Source organism: Sinocyclocheilus rhinocerous, unplaced genomic scaffold (assembly GCF_001515625.1).
Source record: "Sinocyclocheilus rhinocerous isolate Xijiao unplaced genomic scaffold, SAMN03320098_v1.1 scaffold1841, whole genome shotgun sequence".
NCBI lineage: Eukaryota > Metazoa > Chordata > Actinopteri > Cypriniformes > Cyprinidae > Sinocyclocheilus > Sinocyclocheilus rhinocerous.
The window spans coordinates 1009014-1018598 of record NW_015666172.1 but is presented as its reverse complement, the minus strand read 5'-3'; the positions used below and the strand labels follow the sequence as shown (position 1 = coordinate 1018598).

The following is a 9585-nucleotide window of genomic DNA, read 5'->3' as shown; positions in this document are numbered from 1 at the left end:
TTAACTGTAACCACCAGAGTCTGTTTTGTGGCTTTAAACTCTAAGGACTGGTTTCCCAGACATGCATTAAAGGGCGTTCTTGTCTACAGTTTACTATGTGAAAATATTTAACATGCCCACAAACACAACCCTTTTTAAAGTCCCATTGAAACGGAAGTAGAAATAGTAGATATTTTTTCGTATTGGGATGTACAGGTGCATCGCAATAAATTAGAATGTCGTGGAAAAGTTCATTTATTTCAGTAATTCAACTCAAATTGTGAAACTCGTGTATTAAATAAATTCAGTGCACACAGACTGAATTTAATGTTTTTGTCTCGTCGCTCCGGCCGGACAGAGCATCACAGTATGGTAGGGGCGTAACATTTCCGTCAATACCTCACACTTGAGGTATTCAGGCAATCACAACGCACTGGATAGCTGGCCAATCAGAGCACACCTTGCTTTTTCAGACCGATGAGCTTTGTAAAAATCGGAGCGTTTCAGAAAGGCGGGGCATAGAGGAGAAACATTAATGTACAGTATGTGGAAAATAATGTGTTTTTTTAACCTTAAACCGCATAAACACATTTCATTACACCAAATACACAAAATAATGTTCTTTTTAGCAACATCATGACCCCTTTAACAGTTTATCGAAAATGAAAAAATGTAGGACAAGGACTATATCTTGGCTATATGTATTGGTTGTCGATTGAATTTTGAGAAGTGGGCATTTCACTCAAAATGGAGGCAAATGAATGTGATTTTGCAGGGGTGGGTTTAGGCTGACTAATGCTGCCTTCACGTGCAATCTGAATTTCCTAGGTGGAAAATGGATATGAATGACCTCTCAAATTGTATTTACAACTGAAAAACTGAGATAATTTTGACAGCCGAGTTTCTGAGTTGGGCGGGCTATAATTTTTAAACATGGCGGAGGGTAGAAACATAGCTGTAGCACTGCAAAGTTTTATTTGTTTTTCACACATTTTGAATTGCTTTCTCTTGCCATTACAGTCATGTATATTCACACACATAAATAACCATTCGATGCATATTGTACTGTATGTATTGAACACAGCGAAAATAGCATTTATTTGACCAACATTTCAGAATCATAAGCAAGCTGAATATCTAGATTGTGCGGTGAATGTTTAAATGAATGGGACACTACATTTTATTCAAAATCTATTGGATTAATGACTAAATATCTTTGGGCTTTAACAAGATTTCCCCAAGAGAATGGACTCACAAATGGGCCGTCCTCCCATGATTTACATTCTTTCCAACAACAAAGCACTTGAACGCAACAAGCCTATGATTACAACTTCAGAAGTGGGAGATTTCTGATAGCACGTGAAGGCAGCAAAAATAATTGGAGAGGTTTCGCATATGTCACTACTCACTAGAAAGAAATATTTTGTTTTCACCAGAAGGTCCAGTTATGGCATTTTAACAAAACATTACAAGGTCAGAACATTATGAGGTTTTAAAAATGAAAAATATGCATGGATTAATTGTTCACAATATGTAACATGCCTTTAGAAAATAGATGGGGTGAATTTTTATTTCTTGCTGACTTTAACAGTAGTAGGCCAACTGGGTTTAATGTTGTGGAAATCTGCCCAAAGACAAACTGCGTTTTGGACAGAGTAAAATTTTAAAAATTTTCTTCCAAGTATTTTGTATTTGATGAGAATCCACTGTAAGCATAATGTTTTGGCTTTCTTGAAACATACATTAAGCAAAAATGATACAGGTTTCATAATCCCCATCTAAGAAACAAGTTGATATCAGTAAGGAGGACAGTGTTTATGTATGTGCAAATTTGTTGTTCCTTTCTAGTATTGTGATCGAGTCAGCCTTTCATCTGAATCAAAAGATTTCCAGATGATTTAATACTTAAAAATAGATATTATGCACAGTGTCTGAACATGATGTATGTGATCCACATATGTACATGTGTGTCTGTATGCTTGTGTATGTGGAAGTAATTCATGAACCAGAAATGTATCTTTAGGATGACTGCTTCAGCTGAATTGGATTTGAGACTTATCATGGTTCAGGGAGAGGGCTTTCCAAAAGTGCTGTCAAAAACTGAATTATGAATTTAAAAAATGTCAAACAGAGCCACATAAGACTATACATCCTGCACCAAGATCCTTGTTTGCAAACACAGCTGCGAATGTTGATTGGTAAGGTCATTGTAACATATAACACAATTGTTTTTCTCTGTTTTTGTGGAATGCTGTTTCTAATACTATGGAACGATTAGTGTTTAGAGTTTGCAGTACTCTCTGTACGTTGCTTCCATTTGCATCTGTATCTTAAAATTGATAACATTATGTCTGCTTTTACTTTCCAGAGGAGCATGAGTGAGGTGTTTAAAACACATGTGCCCTATTCCTAGAAATGTGATCTTCAGGCTGGTTTCATATATTTTTGAAAAACACAATTTACGTATTATTATCAGGACTTTGCAGGCCTGTAAATCCTTAATCTTGTAAAAGAAGCTTCTTGGAACTTTTCCCCCCCACATTTTGCTAAAGATTGTCAAGAAGTGAAGCTTTGCATTTTTTCACATTGAGTGTTTCCATGGAAATGATTGATATGTGCTTATAGAACATCAGCAGTGCATGAATAGATTTGCCCAAGCTCTTAGGATTGTTAGAAGCATCTCTGTTTACTGACAATAAGTTTGGCATTGTGTATGAGTAACCTTTAGACTCTTCTCCAAAATGTTATGATGTGATATTTGCTTTTAATGATCACCACAACAGGAGTCAAATTGCTTGATTCAAGATTGTGTCAAGTTTTATGATTCTTGCGCCAAAATAAAATAAAATAAAAATAAACTCTCAAAAAAACACTGACCACACTTCAGTGCATCGTCAAAGTTAATATTATCAGCTGTCTTAGGCTACGTCCACACGAAGCCAGAGCTTTCCCTATCCGATCTTTTTTCCCCCTCGTCTCAAGAAATATCTGCGCCCACACGAAACCACAAAACCGACACAAAACGATGTAGTATACGTGCCAGACCAGTATGTGGCGCTGTAATTCTGCCACAGAGACACACTGAAAACTGGAGAAGAAGACTTGGACTATGCGCATAAACCTTGCGTGCAGTATACAAATGAACATGGAACAATACATTTATTAATCTGTGTTAATGTTAGTTAATAAAAAGAAAATCGTTCAGTGTTTGTTCATGTTTTTGTTGCTGTTACGTGACGTAGCGGTGTCTGACTAGGGGCGAGACGTGGGCTGATGACGACATCGTTTCAGCAAAAATATACGGATTCGCTGTCCACACGAAAACGCAAGGGCGGCGTTTTCAGATTTATCCACTCTGGGACCCGGTTTCAAAAAATATCGGTTTCACTCTCCCAAAACGCCGGATCCGTGTGGACGAAACACCTATACGATACAAAATGTATGCGTATACAGCTAAATGCGTCTCCGTGTGGACGGGGCCCTAGATGTGTGCTTCATTTGTGTTTCATTCACAAGAGTAAATTTTTAATGATCTTTTAGAAATCTAGCCATTTCCTCCTTAGTCTGTTCCTGTTTAACCCCCCACAGAACGTTATCCCCATTACGACCATATACAGACTGAAACCCCATCTCAATCTTTCCTCCTCTCTGTTTTCTTAACAAAGCTAGACCTTTTTTTGTTCCTTACGGCTGTGGATACTTTTAACCTCTAGCAAACTAGATCTATTATTGTTCCGGTACGCAGTGATTGTTGATGTTGCAGTGTTTTCACAGGCAGCTGGCGGACTTCAGGTAATTTGAGTTTTTTTATATGCTCCAGTAGTCATGTATGAACAATACTTGTTTCATTTAACAAGGTCACAACATTTTTCATTACAGTCTGTGTGTAATTCATTCATCAAATAACATGTATTAGTACAATAAAGTAACATACTTTATTTGGATACCAACATTTGTCTTTTTATATTTTTATAGGACAAATTTTAGAGAGGTGGGAAATATTTGGAAAATGGCCAGATTCAGACCTGTTTAAGAGCATAATAGCTTTTACGTAGGGTGACCATACGTGCCATTTTCCCAGGACACGTCCTGGCCAGGATTTGTTTTGGCTTTGTTTTCCTGTTTTCATGCTTGCTGAAGGTAATGATCGAAAAGTAGTTTGACCAATAACATGCAAGCATTGTACATAATGGACCAATCATGGCGTGTGAGAAGGTGGGATCTACGGTCAAAGCGATTCAATTACGCGTACATATTAGGTGTGTTCGACTTAAAAGCAGTGCGGCTCAGACCGATCAGTGTTTGACATCAAAGTACCTCGAGAGCGTTTCGAAAGCATAACCGTCTGTATGGTACTTTGATGTCATACACCGATCGGTCTGCACACGCAAACAAAGCCAAAACCTAGATATTTTAGGCAATATAGAAATCCTGGCCAGGACGCGTCCTGGGAAAATGGCACGTATGGTCACCCTATTTTATGTGTCATGATAACACGCATTACCCACAGTGCCACTGCTCAAACAGATCCAAGGAGAGACCAAATGTCCAGAAAGACATCAGAAAACAATATGAAAAAGAGAAAATATTAGAGAAAAGCTGGAATAAGAAAATGCTGACAGATGCAAGCGGGACTATTACAGCAGACACAGCCTTTGTCTAAATTTTCTCCAGTATTTTATATGGGTAAAAAAAAAAAGAGTTACAGTTTGTTATAAGTTATCATGCATTCAGAGTTTAGTGGGGGTGGAGAGTCGCATGGGGTTGCGGGGGGTCGTGTGGTAGGGGTAAAGTCCCAAACCATTTCCATACACACTCTTATGAGAAACATACGTTACATTCTGGTGAAGAGGCACAGAGACCGCTGCACTTCCCCCCAGTCCCCCCAAAATACACACACACACACACATTGGTTCTGACTGTGCCAAAAACATCTTTTTTGACTCTCCCTTTTTCTTCAGTCACTTCTACCCTCCTTCCATCTCTGCAACCCTCCCTCTCCCTCTCTCTCTCTCTCTCTCTCTCTTACTGGAATGTCAAGGGTGAGATTGGAAGTACTCAGCTTAGGCACAGATCACCACTGGACAGGACAGAGAGAGGAGGGTGGAGAGAGAGGAAAAGAAGGGAAAAGTTTAATACAGGTACAAGCAGAAGAAGAATGGGCAACTAGGGCATTAAACTAGGGCAAAAAAAAGGGAAAGTACAATAGAAAATAGAGTTGGTGAGAGGTATGGGCTGTCCAGTTCTTTGTGTTATTCTGCTGTCCTCACTACTGTGCCTCTATGGGGTGCAGACTCAGGACTTGAAAGAACGGGATGCACTCTGCAGCGAGGATGGGTGCTATGTGCTCTATTTTCAGCGCAAGATCTTCCTAGATGCTTGGCGAAACTGCAAGGAACACGGAGGGAACCTGGCCACCATCAGGCATCCAAAGGAAGCAGCAATGGTGAAGGAGCTCTTCTCGAATGTGGAACTGAGACCACACCACAGAGGCAGGGCAAATATCTGGATTGGCCTTCAGAGACAACCCCGACAATGTTCACCCACCCGACCCCTGCGTGGCTTCTCGTGGATCACTGGAGATCAGGACACCCAGTACACTAACTGGCTGCAAGAGGGCTCGGCCAGTACCTGCTCATCCCCACGATGTGTGGTGATGCCTTACAGCACTGCGGCCCATGAGCAAGGGCACAATCTTAAATGGAAGGACGGACCTTGTTCGATTTCAGTGGACGGCTACCTGTGCAGGTACAACTTCCCAGGCATGTGTGCAGCTATTGCTAGTGAGGGAGGTGGGAATACACTGTATAGTACCCCTTTTAACCTTCTGAGTACCCTCTTAACACATATCCCATATGGATCAGTTGCAGCTGTACCTTGTCCTGCTAAAGATGACCAATCAATTCTGTGCACACAAAAGGAAGATGAAACTGTAGGTTGGAACAGGGAACCACCTTTTTGCTCTGATACGCCTAAGACAAGCTGGTGCGATAAAGACAACGGAGGTTGCCATCACTTCTGCACTGAGGATGACTCACAATACTACTGTGATTGCAGTGAGGGCTTTCTCCTGGCTGAGGACAGGGTAAATTGCTTTCTGTCTGACCCTTGCAATGGGGCTCATTGTGAGTTTGAGTGTTTGCCTGTGATGGATGGCTACCGCTGTGCTTGTCCTGATGGCTACATGCTGGCACCTGATGAACGGGGCTGTGTAGATGTCGATGAATGCCTACAGAGTCCCTGTGAGCATATCTGTGTAAATGCTCCCGGATCCTTTGAGTGTTGCTGCCGGGATGGCTACCGACAAGATGAAGAGGGTGCCTGTGAAGATGTGGATGAGTGTTTGGACAACCCATGTGAGCATGCATGTGAGAACACATTGGGCTCCCATATTTGCCACTGCCATCTTGGTTTTGCCCCATTACAAGAGGACCAGAGTCACTGTCATGACATCGATGAATGTCAAATTGAAGGAACATGTGAACAGATGTGCATCAATTATGCAGGAGTCTTCGAGTGCTACTGTGAAGAAGGTTATACTCTTCAGTCTGACCAGTATTCCTGCAAACCCATCGGGGAGGACCTGGACACTCCCTCAACCACGGTCTCCAACCCATGGATTACTCACAGCCCCCCTTGGGAATCAGAGGATCCTGTATACCCATGGCACCCTCCTCCTGATTCTGATTGGAGCTGGCAGACTGAGCTGCCCAATGTGGAGACAGTTCCGACAGACCTGATTTGGACAACTGAAGAGGAACCTGAAACGACTACACCAACTGAAAGCTCCCCTGAGGTCATTAATGTTGATGGTGACCTTAATCCAGAACAACCAGTTCATGATGCTTTTTTTCCACCAGCAATTCTGACGCCCATACCAGACTATTATGAGGATGAGAGCACCATAGTTCCCACAGTCCTCCCTTCCTCCACAGCTTCAGGCGGAGCTTGGAATTGGCTCTGGTTCAGCTCAACCCAAACAAAGCTTGAGACACAGGAAACTGCAACTAACCCTCTTGGCCTTTTTGGAGAATATGAGTCTTATGAACAAGATCATGATAATATTGACATGTATGATGATGAATCAACCACCTTTGGTCCAGGGCAACAAACTTCCACCCTGTTCCCAATGCAGTCACGAGGAATAGAGGAGGTCATCATTGATGATGACAACAGCAGTGACCAGAGCCAAGGAACCAGCTGGTTGCTAGTCGGATTGCTAGTCCCACTTTGCATCTTCGTTGTGGTGATGGTGGTCCTGGGCATTATCTATTGTACTCGCTACACAGTTAAACCACAGAACAAGGACACCAGCGATTGCTATCACTGGATTGACGGTGCTGGTGATAAAGCAGCTGCTGACATATCTGGTAGCGTAACTAAATCCCATGTTTAAGCAAGTAGGACTGGACAGTGTGAAAATGTAAATAAATTTTGTTTTGTAACTTCACAGTAGCAAGAATTCCGAGAGGAATTTGATGAATTGAGGGTAGCACCCCATCCTTTCCCTTTGACATTTTTTATTCATAATTATTTATGGATGTTTATCTGGACAGTCTGCTTAAGCGAAAAACGGGAGGTGGGGGACAAGGAGGAATGAACCTCATTCTCTGCTGTTCTCAAGAGGCAATAAAAGTCTACTGTTCTACTGTTGGTCACACTGATCTCTTAGTTTGCAAAACAGTTGCTCAACAGTCACATGACAAATAAGAGAGCATTCTTAATATATGAGGATACTTGGTTGAGTAATGTGGGTTATTTATTTTTAATTTTGAAGAAACTTTCCATCTGAACAGCTGTTTGTATCATTCAAGCGAGTCATGTCTTAAGAGATTTGTTCTCTAAGGAGCCATAATTTCAGTCCATTTTGACAATGTCAAGATTCTTAGTCCCTGTTGTGATTTCAGTCTGATCCAGACCAAGAAAAAAGCTTTCTATCATCTGTTCCACCTTTATTTGACCCTCTAACTCTAACACTTTCTATTCTATTTTAATTCTACTTAATCTATATTTATCTTTTTAAATTTTTTTTTATTCTTTATTTAAAAAAACAACAACAAAAAACTAAAACTAGCTTTCTATTTTTTCTATTCTATCTACTTGTTTTTCTTTGTTTGTGTGTGTGTGTGTATAATATATATATATATATACACCTTGCTACGTGTACTGCGTTAGGCTAACCGAGACTTGTCATTTGCACTTATATATTGTTGCTCTTTTGTTAGTTTTGACTGCTTTTATTGTCCTCATTTGTAAGTCGCTTTGGATAAAAGCGTCTGCTAAATGACTAAAATGTAAATGTAAATGTTGTTTTTACCAAACTGTGCCTAACAAGTCTTGTAACAAGATGATTTGAAAATGCTTTCTAAGCATTGTGTGTTTAATGACAGTAATCTGACAAACATTGCTCTGAAATCAGTCCTTTAGAGGTTAGCATGCATGTGGACAGTCTGGTCATTATGCCACACTGTGTGAGTGAAGTTGGTCATAATTCACAAGCATTTTGAAATGTCGAAACAAGCAGTCAGACAATCTTGTACCAATGACTTTCCTTGATCGTTTGCAGTATTATGTTTTGATATGCTTGACGTGAAGGCTACGTGAAGGTAAGGTACAGATAAACTTGTTTAAACCACAAACCACTAAATTTCCTGCTCTAACTACTTCTTGATTAAAAAAACTGTTTATTAAAGTGCTCAGTAATGTTTAAATGTTTGTGTCTTCATTTTTTGAGACGAGCAATGTTTGTTTTTTGATGCTGTGGCTAATGCATGCCTATAAAATCAATAGACAAGTTGTGGTTTAATTTGCAGAGTTTGCAGCTTTTTATGGGTAAGAGTAAGGATGTGGAAAGGGTTTACTCAACTCTATAAAAGTAACTATGCCTCTGTCTTATTCTTAATGTGTCCTTAGTCCTTTCAACATTTCTCATCTCTTCCCTGCTTTCTTTTCTCCCTTGTTCCACATGGATACTGAGAGATATTCAGTGATTGACAGTGGTGCAGTGCAACAAGTTCTGTACTCAGTACCAGCTGATTATCCAATCAGATAAATCTGGCCAGACATCAGAGAGCTCCTTATACTGTCATGCAGTGTTGTGGATAATTGGCGTGCTGAGCCATCACATCATCACAGGAAAAGCACTCTGGTGTAATCGCTTGAGAACTGACAGCTTCCTACATGTTTTGCAGTTGTGGTTACAGTTCTGTGTGAGATGACTTTAGATTAATCTTTGGGTGGTCAGATACACTACTGCTCAAATGTTTGGGGTCAGTAAATAGTAAATTAATTGTAAATTAATACTAATTCAGCAAGAATGCATTAAATTGATTAAAAGTGACAGTAAAGACTTGAAACAACATTGTTACAAAAAAATAAAAATAAAAATAAATGCTTCTTTTGAACGCTCTATTTATCAAAGAAAAATCCTTTACACAAAAAAGTTTTCAACATTGATGATAATAAAAAATGTTTCTTGAGGACCAAATCAGCATATTAGAATGATTTCTGAAGGATCATGTGACACTGAAGACTGGAGTAATGATGCTGAAAATTCAGCTTCACATCACAGGAATAAAATACATTTTAAAATATGTTAAAATAAAT

General features: G+C 40.0%; 1 protein-coding gene across 1 annotated transcript; it reads left to right on the top strand.

Annotated features, from left to right (window-relative positions):
* The first annotated feature begins 5039 nt into the window (after positions 1 to 5039).
* On the top strand, positions 5040 to 7936 carry LOC107731947 (endosialin-like). The gene has a single exon (XM_016543174.1). The coding sequence runs from the start codon at positions 5210 to 5212 to the stop codon at positions 7373 to 7375; it is 2166 nt and encodes a 721-aa protein (XP_016398660.1). The 5' UTR covers positions 5040 to 5209; the 3' UTR covers positions 7376 to 7936.
* Positions 7937 to 9585: the final 1649 nt, after the last annotated feature.

What these genes read in the sequence shown, in the direction of transcription:
- LOC107731947 (XM_016543174.1), top strand. Translation starts at nt 5,210, where the DNA reads ATGGGCTGTCCAGTTCTTTGTGTTATTCTGCTGTCCTCACTACTGTGC.